This window comes from Nerophis ophidion, linkage group LG08 (assembly GCF_033978795.1).
Source record: "Nerophis ophidion isolate RoL-2023_Sa linkage group LG08, RoL_Noph_v1.0, whole genome shotgun sequence".
NCBI classification, from domain to species: Eukaryota; Metazoa; Chordata; class Actinopteri; order Syngnathiformes; family Syngnathidae; genus Nerophis; species Nerophis ophidion.
The window spans coordinates 15,249,555-15,269,570 of record NC_084618.1 but is presented as its reverse complement, the minus strand read 5'-3'; the positions used below and the strand labels follow the sequence as shown (position 1 = coordinate 15,269,570).

The 20,016-nt window shown below is 41.1% G+C and overlaps 1 protein-coding gene across 2 annotated transcripts in view; it reads right to left on the bottom strand.

The window, feature by feature from the left end:
• Positions 1–20,016, bottom strand: part of sbno1 (strawberry notch homolog 1 (Drosophila)) — a 64,866-nt gene that overhangs the window by 38,623 nt on the left and 6,227 nt on the right. Inside the window, exons 2-17 of one of the 2 annotated variants that reach the window (XM_061907813.1) lie at positions 15,238–15,357; positions 12,386–12,484; positions 12,059–12,289; positions 11,858–11,990; positions 9,326–9,426; positions 9,161–9,257; positions 8,940–9,100; positions 8,731–8,864; positions 8,570–8,660; positions 6,337–6,498; positions 6,120–6,255; positions 5,949–6,054; positions 5,736–5,889; positions 5,482–5,664; positions 5,293–5,390; positions 3,344–3,495 (exon numbers count right to left, since the gene is read on the bottom strand). In XM_061907813.1, the coding sequence (XP_061763797.1) occupies positions 3,344–3,495; positions 5,293–5,390; positions 5,482–5,664; positions 5,736–5,889; positions 5,949–6,054; positions 6,120–6,255; positions 6,337–6,498; positions 8,570–8,660; positions 8,731–8,864; positions 8,940–9,100; positions 9,161–9,257; positions 9,326–9,426; positions 11,858–11,990; positions 12,059–12,289; positions 12,386–12,484; positions 15,238–15,357 (2,158 nt within the window). The remainder of the gene's footprint in view (positions 1–3,343; positions 3,496–5,292; positions 5,391–5,481; positions 5,665–5,735; positions 5,890–5,948; positions 6,055–6,119; positions 6,256–6,336; positions 6,499–8,569; positions 8,661–8,730; positions 8,865–8,939; positions 9,101–9,160; positions 9,258–9,325; positions 9,427–11,857; positions 11,991–12,058; positions 12,290–12,385; positions 12,485–15,237; positions 15,358–20,016) is intronic. The other variant, XM_061907814.1, reaches the window with a different exon arrangement.

Below are 20,016 nucleotides of genomic sequence, written 5' to 3'. Positions count from 1 at the left end.
TTTGGGAAAAATATTGCATACTTAGCATTTTTGCAACACAAATTGTTTTGACAAAAAGGGAATGAAACTTTTTTTTTTAATGTGCTTTATATCATTAGGTTGATGTAGAGATTCAAGCTTAGAAGACACATTTTGACTTACCGTATTTTTCGGACTATAAGTGGCAATTTTTTTCATAGTTTGGCCAGGGATGCGACTTATGTGTTAAACTATTAACAGATTACCGTAAAATATCAAATAATATTATTTAGCTCATTCACGTAAGAGACAAGACGTAAAAGATTTCACTCCTAATTTATGGATTAGGAGTGACAAATTGTTTGGTAAAGGTATAGCATGTTCTGTATGTTACAGTTATTTGAATGACTCTTACCATAATATGTTAGGTTAACAAAGCAGGCACCTTCTCAGTTGGTTATTTTTGCCTCATATAAAGTACACTTATTCAGCCTCTTGTTCACTATTCTTATTTATTGTAAATTGCCTTTCAAATGTCTATTCTTGGTGTTGGGTTTTATCAAATAAATTTCCCCAAAAACTGCAACTTATACTCCAGTGCGACTTATATGTTGTTGTTTTTTTCCTTCTTTATTATGCATTTTCGGCAGGTGCGACTTATACTCTGAAAAATACGGTGTGTGTGTGTATATAATACCAGACCTGGGCAAAATACGGCGCTTTATGATTTTCACTTTTTACATAATTTTTTTAGACCTTTAACATCAAAACTGTTGCCGTGCTGTCTTAAATGACTGTAGGTCCTGAACTATACAAAACATTTCAATGGCTAATATATATATATTAAGGCTGGGCAACGATTAAAAATGTTAATCGAAGTTAATCGCACTATTTCTCTGATTAATCGCGATTAACTGCATTGTATACGCAAAGCCCAATAATGAATTCAAAAGTAGTGTGTAGTGCACCTTTATTGGAATATTCTCCCACATGAACAAAAGCGCCAAAACATTTGTTGTGCACACACAATTTAAATCAGTCCTTGTTAAACAGTAGCAGTTAAATAGCATATTTTATGAAAATCAACTCCAAAAATGTAAATACAAACATTTAAGCTTATTACTACCACTGCCAGGGTATTTAAGTTATCCTGTTTGTTATGGAAAATAAATATAATCTACATACAAATCTCTGAGCCACAATCATAACATCTGAACAGGCAATTTCTGAGGTAACAGCAGAAAAAAAATTTTTATCAGGGATCTTATGTTTAAAAAACCTATATTATAGGTAGTGGGCTGTTTTAGGGAATTTTTGATCAAATTATCCTTAGTAGCAATATTAATAATGTTGTGTTTATTCTGCGTAGTGCACGTAAGATAATTATGACCATATCTAGGAATTGATATGATGGGAATTTTCCGATTGTTTGCTTGGTGCTTTGATAAACTGAACGCATATACATGGTACTATATTGTGATGTTATGAGCCAGGGAATAAAAGAACTACCCTACCCAGCATGCAACAGGAGTGACGAGCATGCGCGGTAGCCCGGTATAGGTTGTGTCGCCATGACGGCCTCTTGTATGTTGTGATATGCACGCTCTGAAAGCAAACGTTAAGAACTCAGCCAATACGCCTCGTCTGCATTATTCATAAATAGACAGACAACACATATACTCCGCTGCTTCACAGGCCGCTGGATGTAGCCGGCAAAGTATTCCCATGCTAGCTAGCCGGTCTAGCAAGCACGCGTCATTCAGTCCAAAACGTCCCGATCTATCCACATCCAGAATTGTCTGGCGGTCGTAAGTGATCCCAGAGTGACCACGCTGTAAGCCAGCCAAGAAATTTGCAGAATTGTCCGGTATTTTTGCCAAATGTTCCATCTTTACCAAGAGCCCCTCCACGCCGGGCGACGCCATCTTGTTAAGAAAAGGCGTTAACAAAATAAAAGCATGTAAACCACATACGCAAATGTGCGATAAAATAATTGTCGGCGTTAATAGATTGATGAGTTAACTCATAATTAACGGACTAATTTGCCCACCCCTAATATATATATATATATATATATTATAGATGCGCGGTTTGCGGTCACAACCTCGGAGTCCGCGGGCGGGCGACGTGACGAAAAAATAGATTTTAAATAGATTCGGGCGGGTGGCGGTTGAAGCAATTCGGAAATATATATTGTAATAATCCCAGGAATGTAGGCTCATAAAACTTTTTTGTTTGTCTTGTCTTTATTGCACAAGATGTAATACAGCCACACGACAGCTCTCATGTCTCGAACGCTTTTCCCGGAACCACTCGAACTCTCACTTCCTGTCGATAACGTCACTTCCCTATCTCTCCCGGAGGTCCCGCCCCCCAGCCAAAGTCATTGGCTAACACCCCGTAGCCAGCCGCTACATTATACATAGTTAAATGCTATGTTGAAGAGGTTCATTTAGCGTACTGACGTGTATTTATAAATGGTTGATTTATAAAGGCCGGTAGGTAAAGTGTTGTACCTGACAACTCTTGATGGTACAATCCATATATCACATCACAGACGTCACGCTAACATCACGTGACACCTCTGATGAAGGCTGCAGAAGCAAGGTAGCCCAAACTTGTCAGCTACAACTCTTTACCTTACTAGCCTGTATATATCAACCATTTATAAATAGTTCAATGTTGTTACCCACATACAAAAAAACGAGCAGCACTCTTTGAAACAGTATGTGGGCATACTTTTATTTTGAAGTGTCTCGTTTGGTCTGTCGAAGGATGTAAGGAAGCTACTTCCGGGTATGGCCAACGACGTATTTGTCATTTGATGGTATTTTACTTGGTAAAATGTTTGATCCACATGCTGTGCATTTTAGTATTTTTACGTTTGTAACATGCTTTATTTATTACAGTTTTCACGGTGAATTTGAAGGGAAAGGAAACCTTCAAATAAATCAGTTCAAGAAAGCCATTGTGTCTGTGCTATTTGGAGGGAGTTACACTTTCTAACCTCACTAATGCCTTGCATCGTCTATATCAGATATATAACGGGCGGGTGGCGGGTGGGTGTGGCTTTGATGAAATGTTGGTTCGGGTGAGTGGCGGGTGGATGACGACTTTAGTGATGCGGTTGCCGATGATATAATTGCCTATCCGCGCATCTCTAATATACATATACATATATATATATATATATATATATATATATATGATTTTTTTTATGATTGATAAGTCCCTGGGATCAAATTTCAGAGGAACCCTAAAGGTTAAAAAAAAAAAATCTATATATTTAAATATCAAAAAGGCCCCGGCATGATTGGATTTTCCACTCTGTGGCCCTTAGTGGAAAAGGTTTGGACACCCCTGTCTTAGATGTTATTCCCAGTACCTTTTCTTTTCTTCCCCTTCTGTTGGGGCTGGGCTGCTGAATCGTTGGGAGACGGCGTCTTCTTGGCGGAGAGGTCGATGCCCAGCAGGCTGTAAAGTTTCTGTCGGTCAGGAGCCGGGAAGTGCTTCTCCACCAGAGACTGCAGCACGCCTCTGCAATGACAGCCGTCATGGCAGACAGTCAACGCACACATTTTTCTCTCTCAGGCCACAAGTTTGCGCGCACATTTTCCTCATTGAATGTGTTTTCTTTATTTCCATGACTATTTGTTTTAATTTTCCTGAAGGAATCAATAAAGTACTATCTATCTATCTATTTACATTGTAGATTGTCACATCAAAACTATGAATGAACACATGTGGAGTTATGTACTTAACATTAAAAGGTGACATAACTGAAAACAGGTTTTATAATCTAGTTTCTTCAATATAGCCACCCTTTGCTCGGATTATTGCTTTGCACACTCTTGGCATTCTCTCAATGAGCTTCAAGAGGTAGTCACCTGAACTGGTTTTCACTTCACAGGTGTGCATAATCAGGGTTGATTAGTGGATTCCTTGCTTTATTGATGGGGTTGGGACCTTCAGTTGTGTTGTGAATGAGAATGTGTCCAAACCGTATATGCTGTATTGCAAGTGTCACCGAAGCGGTGCCCGCGGGCACCAGTAGCCCGTAGGGACCAGATGAGTCACCCGCTGGCCTGTTCTAAAAATAGCTCAAATAGCAGCACTTACCAGTGAGCTGCCTCTATTTTTTCAATTGTATTTATTTACTAGCAAGCTGGTCTCGCTTTGCTCGACATTTTTAATTCTAAGAGAGACAAAACTCAAATACAATTTGAAAATCCAAGAAAATATTTTAAAGACTTGGTCTTCACTTGTTTGAATGAATTCATTTTTTTTTTTTTAACTTTGCTTCTTATAACTTTCAGAAAGACAATTTTAGAGCAAAAAATACAACCTTAACGATTTTAGGATTTTTAAACACATATACCTTTTTACCTTTTAAATTCCTTCCGCTTCTTTCCTGACAATTTAAATCAATGTTCAAGTAAATTTATTTTTTTATTTTAAAGAATAATAAATACATTTTAATTTTTCATTTTAGCTTGTGTTTTTTCGACAAATATTTGTGAAATATTTCTTCTAACTTATGATTAAAATTCAAAAAAATGATTCTGGCAAATCTAGAAAATCTGTAGAATCAAATTTAAATCTTATTTCAAAGTATTTTGAATTTCTTTTAAAAATTTTGTTCGGGAAAATCTAGAAGAAATGATTTGTCTTAGTTAGAAATATAGCTTGGTCCAATTTGTTATATATTCTAACAAAGTGCAGATTGGATTTTAACCGATTTAAAACATGTCATCAAAAATATATATTTATTGCGAGAAATCATTAAGATGATCAGTGTTTCCACAAAGATAAATATCAATAATTATTAATAATAACAGAGTTAAAGGTAAATTGAGCGAATTGGCTATTTCTGGCAATTTATTTGTGTATCAAACTGGTAGCCCTTTGCATTAATCAGTACCCAAGAAGTAGCTCTTGCTTTCAAAAAGGTTGCTGACCCCTGCTGTATCGGGACAGATCGATTAAGAGTTTGAGCAGAAATATTTTGTATAGGAATTAATTATACACCATAAAATATCAACAAAATGCTATGTCACATGAATCATTTGAATCATTTCAAGCACACCTGTGAAGTGAAAACCATTTCTTGAGGCTCATGGAGATAATGCCAAGCAGTAATCAGAGCAAAAGGTGGCTATTTTGAAGAAACTCGAATTTAAAACACGTTTTCAGTTATTTCTATTGCATAACTCCACATGTGTTCATTCATAGTTCTGATGTGACAACGTACAATGTAAATTGTCATGAAAATAAAGAAGACGCATTGAATGTGGAAAATGTGCGTCCTGTACTGCATAAAACATTTCTTCCTACTTTGCGGTTGACACAAAGTCATTAAGCTCTCCGCCTCCTTCCTCCAAGGCCTCCAGGGTTCTCGCTTCTCCGGTGGACTGCAGGCCAATCACCACGCACTGCGGGGGAGCAACACGTCAGCGACTTCTTGTTCCAGGAAGAGTGAGAATAGTTTTGTAGCATTTTAACTGAAACTTTTTCAGGTCTCACCTTCCCATTCTGCACCTCCTCTCGGGCCAGCTGCACCACCCTGCGGACCTTGGAGGCGATGCAGAGGTACTTGAAGAACCTCTGGTGGGCCGACCAGAACTGGCCCCACATGGACTTCTTCATGCGCTGCTCGGCGTCCATTAGGTTGGCGGCCTGCTGGAACTTCTCGCGTGCGCTCACCCACTGTGTGCCAAGAAGTGAGGTTGAAGCGAGGGCAGGCAAGAACATGCTGGGCAGCAGGAGGGTGCACTCACCAGCCTGACGGACTTGTTGTACATGTTGATGTAGTGCTGAGTCAGGGGAACCTCCTCGATCTTGAACGTTACGCCTGTGAAACTCAGCTGCCTTGCGATGTACATTCCCCTCAGCTTCATGTCCATGGCCACAATCTCCATAGCGCCCACTCCCCTGGAAGTCACTTGGTTTAAGCTCTCTTCCAAACCTTCTGGAACCTTCAACCTTCTCACCTGCGCTCCACGGCTTGGATAAAGTTGCCAAACTCCCTGAAGGGCGTTTTGTGTCCCCAGATGCCCAAGCGGTTCATGTAGGCCATGTTTCTTGGTTCAGAGGCCCCTGGTTAGAGCATATGGAGCAAACTCAGCCTGGTGAATGGGCAAAACTCGTTTTCTTCCACCAACCTGTCGCACTGGCGTACACCACGCGAGCCTTGGGTAGTTTGTTCTGCAGTTCCAACACCGCCAGCCCGGTTTTCGTGGGTTTGGATGAGCCAATGGGACACACGTTCTTAGCTTTGTGGCATTCGTCGTAGACAATCTGAGGCGGTTGGAGTCAAGGAAAATTTCGTACGGAAGAGAAACTGTGGATTAACTAAGAAGGATCTTTCTGGGAGGATACAGCGCCGTCAAAGTCCTCCCCGCACCAGTGCAGCAGCTGCTCAAACCTGGTCTTGTACTTCCCTCCCGACTGGCTCTCTCCGATCAACGAAGAGTAGGTGGCGAAGATGACGCCCTTTTTCACGCTGCCATTGTGTTTGGAGGAGATTTTGCCGTATTTGAACTGAAAAGAGATGTGGAGTCACACGACTGATACATTGACAGGACTAAGACAAAACCATTATGGCCCAAATAATAATCATGATTATTTAAAAGTGTTATACTAGGGCTGGGCGATATATGGAATATACTTGATATATCGCGGATTTGTCTCTCTGTGATGTACAAAATGATTATTTCCTGAGTATTCGAGTATACGTTCTCACGCAGTTGCTTTTAGCTGAGGGCATTACACTACAGGCTTTTCTCACTCTTTCTTGTCTCTCCTCACCGAGAGATAAAACAAGCGCACCTTCTTACATACGCCACATACAGTCGCGCATGCAATGTCATACGCCCTCGCCAAGCAGAGAGGTAGTGGCGTGGGGTACATTAGCTGCGTTGTAAGCTGAGCGGTGCGAGTGCGAATATGAGAGAGAGAAGGTGCGAATCTGGTAATAAATGGAGGAAGAATAATTAAGGGACGGCGTGGCGCAGTGGGGAGAGTGGCCGTGCGCAACCCGAGCGTCCCTGGTTCAATTCCCACCTAGTACCAACCTCGTCACGTCCGTTGTGTCCTGAGCAAGACACTTCACCCTTGCTCCTGATGGGTGCTGGTTGGCGCCTTGCATGGCAGCTCCCTCCATCAGTGTGTGATGTGTGTGTGAATGGGTAAATGTGGAGGTAGTGTCAAAGCGCTTTGAGTACCTTGAAGGTAGAAAAGCGCTATACAAGTACAACCCATTTATCATTTATTTATTTTATTTTATTCCCAAGAAAAACAGCACAGGGTCCCTCGTTTGGCAGTGGTTGTGCTTCTAGCAGAAAGAGATAGTACTTTATTGATTCCTTCAGGAAAATGAAAATGTCGAACAGACAACCGTAATATGTGAAGTATGTGGCAAAAGCGTTGCCACAAAAAGTAGCAGCACTACTAATTTGTAGCATCATTTGAAAAGTCACCCGCTAGAGCAGTGGTATTCAACCTTTTTTCAGTAATGTACCCACTGTGAACATTTTTTATAATTCAAGTACCCCCTAATCAGAGCAAAGCATTTTTGCTTGAAAAAAAGAGATGAAGTAAAATACAGCACTATGTCATCAGTTTCTGATTTTTTAAATTGTATAACAGTGCAAAATATTGCTCATTTGTAGTGGTCTGTCTTGAACTATTTGGAAAAAAAGATATAAAAAATAATTGAAAACTTGTTGAAAAATAAACATGCGATTCAATTATAAATAAATATTTCTACACATAGAAGTAATCAACTTAAAGTTGCCTCTTTGGGGATAGTAATAGAGATCCATCTGGATTCATCAACTTCATTCTAAACATTTCTTCACAAAAAAAGAAATCTTTAACATCAATATTTATGGAACATGTCCACAAAAAAATCTAGCTGTCAACACTGAATATTGCATTGTTGAATTTCTTTTCACAGTTTATGAACTTACATTCATATTTTGTTGAAGTATTATTCAATAAATATATTTATAAAGGATTTTTGAATTGTTGCTATTTTTATAATATTTTTTAAAGATCTCACGTACCCCATGGCATACCTTCGCGTACGTACCCCCATTTGAGAACCACTGCTCTAGAGAATAAGGAGTGCTTGAAACTCCGCATGTCAACATCTCCGGCTGGCCAACAAAATACCAAAGCAACCAGCACTGACCCAATTGAGCCGGGCGTCTTCCATTTCCAGATCAACACCGTATGAAAAAAATAGTCAACAACAGAATAGATAACATCTACAGTTACCTACCACATAGTGAAGGACATACACTATTGGATTTCAGTTATTGAAATATATTGCGATATTTCAAGATAATGCTGTTTAGCATGATCTTCTAATAATGCTAATCAGTAGCATGTCAATAGCAAAGCCAATGTATTTCAGCATCAATGTAATGGATTTTTGAGTCAATTTCCTTGTTGGCATTGAAAATTGCAACATTAACTGGAGGTAGTTTCGCTGAGCAAGTTAATGAACTAAAATGTCAAATCAGGCCTTGGTGACAGAAAGAAATGTATCAAACGAGTATAGAGGTGAAATGAGAATATTGAGACAGGCTTCACCATCATAGAGTACCTTGTTCAGAGAGTGGACCTGGATGTTCTTGGCGCCTATGTCCCTTAAGTCCCGCTCTGCATCATACTTCAAGTCATTGGAAACACTAAACCTACACAAGACAGTTGGAAATGTCTTTATTTTCAGTTGGGTAAGCTTAAAGATGAAAAAAACATACATACCAAAGTGATCTCTTCCTGCCTAAGAGGTAATTCTCATAGATGATCCCTGCGATGGTTCGACCTTTCCCCACGCCGGCGCCGTCTCCAATCAAGTAGGCGGCCCTGTCCCCGCTCGGCAGGAACGTTTCATGTTGCTGCGCCGGCAAATAGGGACTTAAAAAAAAATCCCCTCGAGGAGTAATTTTCAAGGAGGTGTGGCAGGCGCTCACCTGGGCGGCGTACGTGATGGCTTCCAGCTGCAGAGCAGACAGGCAGCCGCGGTCAATAACCTCCTCTGGGATGGACAGTCGGTACCAGACTTCCGGCGGGCTGACGCTGGACAAGGAACTGGTCTCCACAACGGGGTCGGGATGCCGCAAGCCCACTTTCACTGTGGGACACAGCGGCTGCTAAGTGGAGTCCTCTACGGGGCCAGGGTGGTACAACTTACACTTCATGGGCATGTACTCTGCATACGTCTCCGCGTGACCCAACTCTTCCTCCTCCTCTTCCTCGGGCTCATCCTCGTCCTTCATCCCAGGAACTTTCTGCGCCACGGCCACAAAAAAACTTGTGATGAAACCTCTGCCTGCTTTTCTTGACTCTAAACACTCACCATGGAATGTGGGAAACCGTGCATCCTGATGTCCTCGTTATTCCAGGTTCTGACGCCATCTTTGAACAGGTTTTCCTTCTTGATGCCATTGTTCATCTCACCTGAAGCCCAAACAGGTCCGATGAGTCACTCGTTATTTTGGAATACAAGAAACCCTTGCGGGAATTAGTCTTGTCTTTTTTTTTGGGCTGGTAACAAAAATGAGCAAATAGATAACATCTTCACGCCTTCCTCTGTCCTTGGCAGAGGTAAAAAAAATAAAATAAAAAAAATGTACGTTGTAATTTCTATTTCAAGGCAGCCATCTTACTTCTGAGAAAAGTCACCTATTTTTCAAAATGGCCTTTGTAATGTGTCTGTAGAGCATGTTTACAAGCACCAAACATGAGGGGAAAAAACTCTCAATTTCTCCACATTTAAGACAAAAGGTGCTAAAAAATAGACAATAAAAAAATTGCTCCGATAACAGCTTACAAAAAAATCTAATGAGGTGACATTACCTATAATAAGAGGTGTGAATCTTTGGCCGCCTAACAATTTGATTCCTATTCGTGGGGTGAAGATTTGACACAGAAACGATTCTCCATTTAAACCGATTTTTGCAATGTACTTTTTGATATAATTATAAAGAAACTTTTTAAAAACAAGTAATAGGTTAGAACAGCTCCTTCTGGCCTAAAAATAGTAGTTATAAAAATAGACTAATAAAGAGTCCCAAATGATAGATACACACACACACACACATACATATATATATATATATACACATATACATACATACATATATACATACATACTTATATACATACATACATACATACATATACATACATATGTCTTGATTGAATTATCCAGAGAATAGTGCTCGATACCGTGGTAGAGCGCAATATGTAGGTGTGGGGAAAAAAATCACAAGACTACTTGAAGTAGTCTTGTGATTTTTTTCCCACACCTACATATATACATACATATATATATATACATACATATATATACATACATACATATATATATATATACATACATATATATACATACATACATATATATATACATATATATACATACATATATATACATACATACATATATATATACATATATATACATACATACATATATATATATATACATATATATATACATACATATATATACATACATACATATATATACATACATATATACATACATACATATATACATACATACATATATACATACATACATATATACATACATACATATATATATATATATATACACAAACAAACAGACACACACATATACACATACATATATAAATGGTAAATGGGTTGTACTTGTATAGCGCTTTTCTACCCCTTTTTAAGGAGCCCAAAGCGCTTTGACAGTATTTCCACATTCACCCATTCACACACTGATGGCGGGAGCTGCCATGCAAGGTGCTCACCACGATCCATCAGGAGTAAGGGTGAAGTGTCTTGCCCAAGGACACAACGGACGTGACTAGGATGGTAGAAGGTGGGGATTGAACCAGTAACCCTCAGATTGCTGGCACGCCACTCTACCAACTTCGCCACGGCGTCACCGTCTATATATATATATATATATATATATATATATATATATATATATATATATATATATATATATATATATATATATATATATATATATATATATATATATATATATATCAATCAATCAATCAATGTTTACTTATATAGCCCTAAATCACTAGTGTCTCAAAGGGCTGCACATATATATACACACATACACACACACACATATACGTACATTTATATACATACATTCATATATATACATACATACATACAAAAACATACATATACACACACACATACATTTGTGTGTGTGTGTATAATAAATATCCATCCATCCATCCATTTCCTACCGCTTATTCCCTTTCGGGGTCGCGGGGGGCGCTGGCGCCTATCTCAGCTACAATCGGGCGGTAGGCAGGGTACACCCTGGACAAGTCGCCACATCATCGCAGGGCCAACACAGATAGACAGACAACATTCACACTCACATTCACACACTAGGGCCAATTTAGTGTTGCATATATATATATATACATACATACATACATACATATGTGCACATGTATGAAAGAAGGAAAGATTTTTTTGTAAAAATATCCACCATGGTTCGATTTCACATTTTTGGGACTTATGCAGATCCAAAATACACAAAAGAACATGTTGGTTTTGTATGAAGGAAAATCTTTCTTCCTCAAGGACATAAAACCACTTCTGTCCCGGCGCTAGGTAGATGCGTCCGCCCCATGTACGAGGCCATCACTTTGTTTGAAAAAAAAAAAAAAAAAAAATAGAAGGCTTTGCTACACACCAAAAAATGCAGCCAGCAGACATGGGTACTGTAAGTTTTCTGCCGAATACAATGCTAATGAGCTGGCATCAAAGCTACAGACTCAATATGGCGTGTGCTCACTAAAATGACTAAATTCCAACATGGATGCTCGTGTTACTCTAAGACTAAAATGGTGAGAAACTGCTGGAAACCTACTGGGCCCGGTGGCAGTCGCTACAGGGGTGGCGATGTCAGGCGGCGGCTTTAGCTTCATGAGCTCCACCAGACTGTTGCCCTTAAGGCCCGAGCTCTTCACGCTGCCCGTCCTGAGGAGGTCTTTCAGCTGGATCTGTGCACAGGGGAGCATGTGTGTGTGTCAACGTGTGCGACGCCATTGCATACTTGCGACTTCCTCACCTGGTCGTGGTTTGAAGGCACGGCTGTGGACACTGAGGGGGGGTTGCCCGCGGAGGACGGGGTGGAGGAGCCTCGCAGGGCCGTGTTGGCGACGTGGACCACCTTGGTGACGGTTATGGTGTGTTTGACGGGGTTGGCGGCCGACGGCTTGGTCGTGGAGGCTCCCAGGGACGGCAGCTGATTGAGCTGATTTAAGACAAAGGTGGTGGTCGAAGGCTGAGGTTTGTGCTGCTGCTCGACACCACCACACAAGAGGCCATTTCAACACAAACGCAAAAAAAAAAAAAAAAAAAGGTTGGATTTGAATGAAGTGGCGTTGAATCTCACCCTGACAGTCACGATGGGGGCTGGAGACGCAGACTGAGTTCGGACGTGATCCCCGGACTCGGCCCCCAAGCCGACATCCAAGGCATTGATTGAGATGGACTGGAAGACAAGCGGAGGGTCAATGAGGAGATGCCAGACAGGACATCAGGTACAAGATAAAATGGTTGAATAAATGCCTCTATGACAAGCGTCATCAAGAGTGAGCACCTTTGTGGAACCCGTTGGACTGGCTGGCCAGCAATTTAAAGTAGCCAACGCTTGCATTTTCTTGGGACTTTTTCCAGACAAAGAACTGATGAGAAAGCACACCGTATTTTCTGGACTATAAGGCGCACCGCCGATGAGAGGGTCTATTCAGGTCTTTTTCATACAAATGGCGCACCAGATTATAAGCACATTAAAGGGATCTTTTTTTCTTCTTCCAGGTTTAAAATAGTTCCTTGTGGTCTCGGAGCTACTGTTTTAATGACATTCAGACTTTACTTCAATTAATAACGGAGCAACATGTCCTTATCCGTGGCTCACTATAGCAACAACAACGCCAAAACCATCCAACCGGAACTCTCTAATAGTCTGGCGGTGGTTTGGCTTCAAGTGGGAACATGTTGAACATTTATACGCCAAAAGCGTTGCTACAAAAAGTAACGGCATTGCTAATTTGTAGCATCATTTGAAAAGTCACCCGCGAGAGAATGAAGAGTGCTTCAAACTGTGCACGTCAACATCTCCGTTCCTTGCCACACCCACAAAATGCCAAAGCATCTATTTCCACATCAAGACCGTGGGACACATACTATTTGATCCATCCATCCATTTTCTACCGCTTATTCCCTTTGGGGTTGCGGGGGGCGCTGGTGCCTATCTCAGCTACAATCAGGCAGAAGGTGGTGTACACCCTAGACAAGTCGCCACCTCATCACAGAGCCAACACAGATAGACAGACAACATTCACACTCACATTCACACACTAGGGCCAATTTAGTATTGCCAATCAACCTATCCCCAGGTGCATGTCTTTGGAGGTGGGAGGGGCCTATCCCCTGGTGCATGTCTTTGGAGATGGGAGGGGCCTATCCCCAGGTGCATGTCTTTGGAGGTGGGAGGAAGCCGGAGTACCCGGAGGGAACCCACGCAGTCACGGGGAGAAAATGCAAACTCCACACAGAAAGATCTCGAGCCAGGGATTGAACCCAGGACTACTCAGGACTTCGTATTGTGAGGCTTACGCAGTAACCCCTGGACCACCGTGCTGCCCTATACTATTTGATATGCAGCTCCATTTTTATGTGACACTTATTGAAAAACCGTGTGTGACATCAAGCACAAAAGTGCACTTTATTTGTTTTAAACTATTGTAGTGGTGTTCTGTAAAAAAAAGTGCATTTTAATTTAGTGTTGTTTTGATATGTCATCTTCGTGACATCATGCACAAAAGTGCACTTTATTTGTTTTAAACTATTGTAGTGCCGTTTTGCACAAAAAGTGCACTTTAATTTACCGTATTTTTCGGACTATAAGTCGCAGTTTTTTTCACAGTTTGGCCGGGGGTGCGACTTATACTCAGGAGCGACTTATGTGTGAAGTTATTTACACATTACCGTAAAATATCAATATTATTTAGCTCATTCACATAAGAGACTAGACGTATAAGATTTCATGGGATTTATGGATTAGGAGTGAGAGATAGTTTGGTAAAGGTATAGCATGTTCTATATGTTATAGTTATTTGAATGACTCTTACCATAATATGTTAGGTTAACATACCAGGCACCTTCTCCGTTGGTTATTTATGCCTCATATAATGTACACTTATTCAGCCTGTTGTTCACTATTCTTGATTTTAAATTGCCTTTCAAATGTCTATTCTTGGTGTTGGGTTTTATCAAATAAATGTCCCCAAAAAATGCGACTTATTCTCGGAAGAACCTTTCGAAAATAGAACCATAAAAAAGAGGGGGAAAATCCAACTATTGTGACCCAAAATAGTTCACTTTGACTCGGACTCATTCCCTGCCAATTCGGCCTGTCTATCTCCAGTGCGACTTATACTCCGAAAAATACGGTAGTGTTGTTTTAATATGTCATCTTAGTGACATCATGCACAAAAGTGCACTAATAGCTGGTTTTAAAATGTCTCTGACAATCTTGGACTTTCTGTTTTGAAATGACATGAATGTTTGTGCCACTGCTTAGTAACTGTTTAATAAATACACTTTTGGTTGTGATTTCCCTCTCTGCATGAAAGTTTAAAAAGTAGCATATATTAATGAAGTATTGATTGATTGATTGATACTTTTATTAGTAGATTGCACAGTACAGTACATATTCCGTACAATTGACGACTAAATGGTAACACCCGAATAAGTTTTTCAACTTGTTTAAGTCGGGGTCCACGTTAATCAATTCATGGTAAAAGTATGAAGTATGAAGAAGAATGTTTTAATGTAGACACATAGAATCATCATACTGCTGTGATTATATGCATCGAGTGTTCAGTCAAGGCTAAGGCAAAATATCCAGATGTATATGGTGTATCGCGATATGGCCTAAATATAATGAAATATTTAAAAAAAGCCATATGACCCAGCCCTGACCTCAAGTAGAAAACTGAATGTGCATATGAAAGCAATGCAATCATTATAAACAAAGTAATATGGCAGAAACAAAAAACTATTTTCTTTTTTTTATGAGAAAATTGAGCACTTGTGGTCCATTAAGATCGCATTTTTTGTCAACTTAAGAGGGGGCTTTTAGTAATAACATGCGACTTCATGACGGTAATATTAGCGCACAGGTGTTGTGGATGATCCAGCCATTAAGGCCAAAGAATGAGGCTTTAAAGCAGGACTTACTTGCTGAGCAGTGGAGGGCTGTGCCACATCCTGAGGGTCCAAGTCAAACAGACCAATATCATTCGGGCAAATGCCGCTCTCGCTAAGAGCAGCCAGGAGTAAATCCTGTCCAGGATCCATCTGCAAGACAAAAAACATATAATATTAAATATAACATACAAACACAAAAGGAAAGGAAACAGAGGACAAGAAACACAAAACAAATCAAAACGTAATTAAGCCAGAAGGACTACTATAAGAAGAAAATGTGATGTCGTCAATTAAAACAATGAATGATATAAACGTCATAGAAATACCAAGTCTTGCATTTACATTACATTTGTATAAAGTATTAACCCCTAAAATACAACTTTATTCCTGAAACATTGCAACTCATTCCTGTTTATAACCTTAAGATATTTATGACTATTTTCTTTCTTTCTTTAGTTTATTTGGCACATGAACACACTTACAGCACAATACATCACATAATTTCCTTTCATTTCACTTTACATCATCCATCCATCCATCCATTTTCTACCGCTTATTCCCTTTTGGGGTCGCGGGGGGTGCTGGCGCCTATCTCAGCTACAATCGGGCGGAAGGTGGGGTACACCCTGGACAAGTCGCCACCTCATCGCAGGGCCAACACAGATAGACAGACAACATTCACACACTAGGGCCAATTTAGTGTTGCCAATCAACCTATCCCCAGGTGCATGTCTTTGGAAGTTGGAGGAAGCCAAAGTACCCGGAGGGAAACCACGCATTCACGGGGAGAACATGCAAACTCCACACAGAAAGATCCCGAGCCTGGATTTGAACCCAGGACTGCAGGACCTTTGTATTGTGAGGCAGGCGCACTAACCGCTCTGCCACCGTGAAGCCCCATCATGTCTGAAAGAAATTAGTAGGAAGAAGCAAAGCTTATTCAATCCTACCCTTTCCCACTTCAGAGAGTTTGCAAATATGTACATTAATTTACTGACTTTTTTTTTATAGTAAAATGACATCCGTGAATGAGTAATAATGAAGTCAGTCATTATTAACATACTGAGATGAACAAAATGTTATTTTCAATAAGGTTGAAAGTATTTCTCATAATTCTTTGTACTTTGTAAGCACTTTTAATTTGAACAACCTCTTAAAATGGATCATATCAGTACAATGTTTAAAGGCCTGCTGAAATGAGATGTTCTTATTTAAACGAGGATAGCAGGTCCATTCTATGTGTCATACTTGATCATTTCGAGATATTGCCATATTTTTTCTGAAAGGATTTAGTCGAGAACATCGACGATAAAGATCGCAACTTTAGATCCTTAATAAGAAAGCTTTGCCTTTACCGGAAGTAGCAGACAATATGCGCGTGACATCACGGGTTGTAGGGCTCCTTACATCTGAACATTGTTTATAATGTGAGCCTCCAGCAGCAAGAGAAAACGACAATTTCCCCATTAATTTGAGCGAGGATGAAAGATTTGTGGATGACGATATTGAGAGTAAAGGACTAGAAAAAAAAAAAAAAAAAGTAAAAAAAAAAAAAAAAAAGGTGATTGCAGATGTTATTACACACATTTACTATGATAATTCTGGAAAATCCCTTATCTGCCCATTGTGTTAGTGTTTTAGTGAGATTGTATAGTACCTAAAGTAGGAGGGGAGTGGCCACGGGTATGTGTGTTGACCCAGTGTCTGAGGCAAGTCATGCTGCTGGAGGCTACGCTGATGTCGCCGGTAAGAGCAAACTTATTACCACAATTTTCTCACCGAAAACTGCTGGTTGACATTTGGTCGGGATCCATGTTCGCTTGACCGCTCTGATCCGTAGTAAAGCTTCGCCTTCGGGAATTTTAAACAAGAAAACACCGACTGTGTTTGTGTGGCTAAAGGCTAAAAGCTCCCACCTCCATCTTTCTACTTTGACTTCTCCATTATTAATTGAACAAATTGCAAAAGATTCAGCAACACAGATGTCCAGAATACTGTGTAATTATGCGATTAAAGCAGACTACTTATAGCTTGGCTCGGGCTGGAAAATTATTTTAACTCGGGGGGCCAAATTTAGAGGACAAAAATGTGTCTGGGGGAAGGTATATCTATTTTTAGGAAAACTAATACAAAGCCCCACAATAAAGTCTGATTGAATGCTAAAAATGTTATGATAGACCGCCTTAAAAACAGAATGGAATTTACATTTTTCTATGAACGATAAAACCCTGAATATTGAGTACTTATGAACGTCACACCCCCTCTCAATCGACATTTTACAATCAAGCCAAATGCAAGAAATATGCAACAAACACAGCGAGATATGAATGTGAAGGGTAAAACAAAACAAAAAACATCTACAATCTGATATATGTGATACATCACTAAAGTTTAGAACTTTCTTGTAAAAATCTCCTTCCACGTTTGTCCCTGACACCCACATTTCACTCTGGAAACACTCTGTGGAAACGCTCCCCACCCACACTGCTTGGTGACTCGTCTGACCTGATGTGACGTAGATTACCATAGTAACTAGTAGGCTTGTACGGTATTCGGGTATTAGTGTAGTACCGCGATACTAATGAATCATATTCGGTACCATACCGCCTCTGAAAGGTACTGGTCCGCCACACCCTAAGATTTTTGGTTAAAATAAAGCCAATAATGCAATTTTTTCTGGTCCCCTTGATTTAGAAAAGTATCGAAAAGTACCAAAAAGTATCAAAATAATATTGGTATCAGGACAACACTAGTCACTAAAATATCATGCAAAAGTGCAGATTCCACCCATTGAAATATGTTGTATAGTTCAAGACTCATGGTCATTTGAAGACATGATTGCACGTCATAATGGCAGCTAGACTTTTCATCTTAAAGATAAAAAATATTTGGGAATGTCCGGCGGGCCAGATTGAAAAGCTTAACGGGCCACATGTGGCCCCCGGGCCTTAATTTGCCCAGGTCTGAGCTAACGCAAACAAACTACCGGTACTTTCAGTGGCGCTGTGATCACAGAGCGCTAACTAGCCTTATGTTGCTACATTGAGCTGCTGCATCGTTGGTGAAAGTTAGTTCTAGATTACAAACCATGCCTCTCACCTGGAGAGGAGAAGGTTCTGGACAAAAACAAAAAAAATGATCAACTCAGACCCGGAGTTGGCGAAAAAAAAACGCACGTTCGCGGCAAATTTTTTTGGGGATCGTCATTAGTCCCAAAGTAGTCTCTGTTGTCTCTCACAAAGTCCACATCGAGTAGGGTTGCAAAATTCCGGGAATATTCGAAGTTGGAAACTTTTCATGGGAATTACTCATGGTAATAAACATTGAATGCAACATGCTCGATCTTCACCGATTCTGTTCATAACTTATGGACAGAATTTCTGGGCGTAGTCAGGGCGTTGAGGTTATCTGGTTTGGTAGCTGCAGGATTAGATCTCTGCTATTTGCAGATGATGTGGTCCTGATGGCTTCATCTGGCCAAGGACTTCAGCTCTCACTGGATCGGTTCGCAGCAGAGAGTGTGAAGCGACCGGGATGAGAATCAGCACCTCTAAGTCCGAGTCCATGGTTCTCGCCCGGAAAAAGGTGGAGTGCCATTTCCGGGTTGGGGAGGAGACCCTGCCCCAAGTGGAGGAGTGTATGTACCTCGGAGTCTTGTTCACGAGTGTGGGAAGAGTGGATCGTGAGATCGACAGGCGGATCGGTGCGGCGTCTTCAGTAATGCGGAAGCTGTATCGATCCGTTGTAGTAAAGAAGAAGGTGAGCCGGAGGGCAAAGCTCTCAATTTACCGGTCAATCTACGTTCCCATTCTCACCTGTGGTCCTAAGCTTTGGGTCATGACCGAAAGGAAAAGATCACGGGTACAAGCGGCCCAAATGAGTTTCCTCCGCCGGGTGGCGGGTCTCTCCCTTAAGAGATAGGGTGAGAAGCTCTGCCATCCGGGAGGAACTCAAAGTAAAGCCGCTGCTCCTCCACATGGAGAGGAGCCAGATGAGGTGGTTCGGGCATCCTGAACGCCTCCCTGGGGAGGTGTTTAGGGCACGTCCGACCGGTAGGAGGCCACGGGGAAGACCCAGGACACGTTGGGAAGACTATGTCTCCCGGCTGGCCTGGGAACGCCTCTGGATCCCCTGGGAGGAGCTGGACCAAGTGGTTGGGGAGAGGGAAGTCTGGGCTTCCCTGCTTAGGCTGCTGCCCCACGCGACCCGACCTCGGATAAGCGGAAGAAGATCAATCAATCAATCAATGTTTACTTATATAGCCCTAAATCACTAGTGTCTCAAAGGGCTGCACAAACCACTACGACATCCTCGGTTGTCCCACATAAGGGCAAGGAAAACTCACACCCAGTGGGACGTCGGTGACAATGATGACTATGAGAACCTTGGAGAGGAGGAAAGCAATGGATGTCGAGCGGGTCCAACATGATACTGTGAAAGTTCAATCCATAATGGATCCAACACAGTCGCGAGAGTCCCGTTCACAGCGGAGCCAGCAGGAAACCATCCCAAGCGGAGGCGGATCAGCAGCGCAGAGATGTCCCCAGCCGACACACAGGCAAGCAGTACATGGCCACCGGATCGGACCGGACCCCCTCCACAAGGGAGAGTGGGACATAGGGATGGATGTTCGATCTTGCAGCATGATTATTAGCTAAAACAACCTTATTTAATGCAAATTCAGTTGAATATCAACCCTGCATGGTGCATTCCTCCATCACATGCACAGATAATTCCCAGCATGCTCTACATTACAGCAGTGCTATTGAGGCGACACTAGTATTTGATCCCAAGGACTTCATCCAGTCA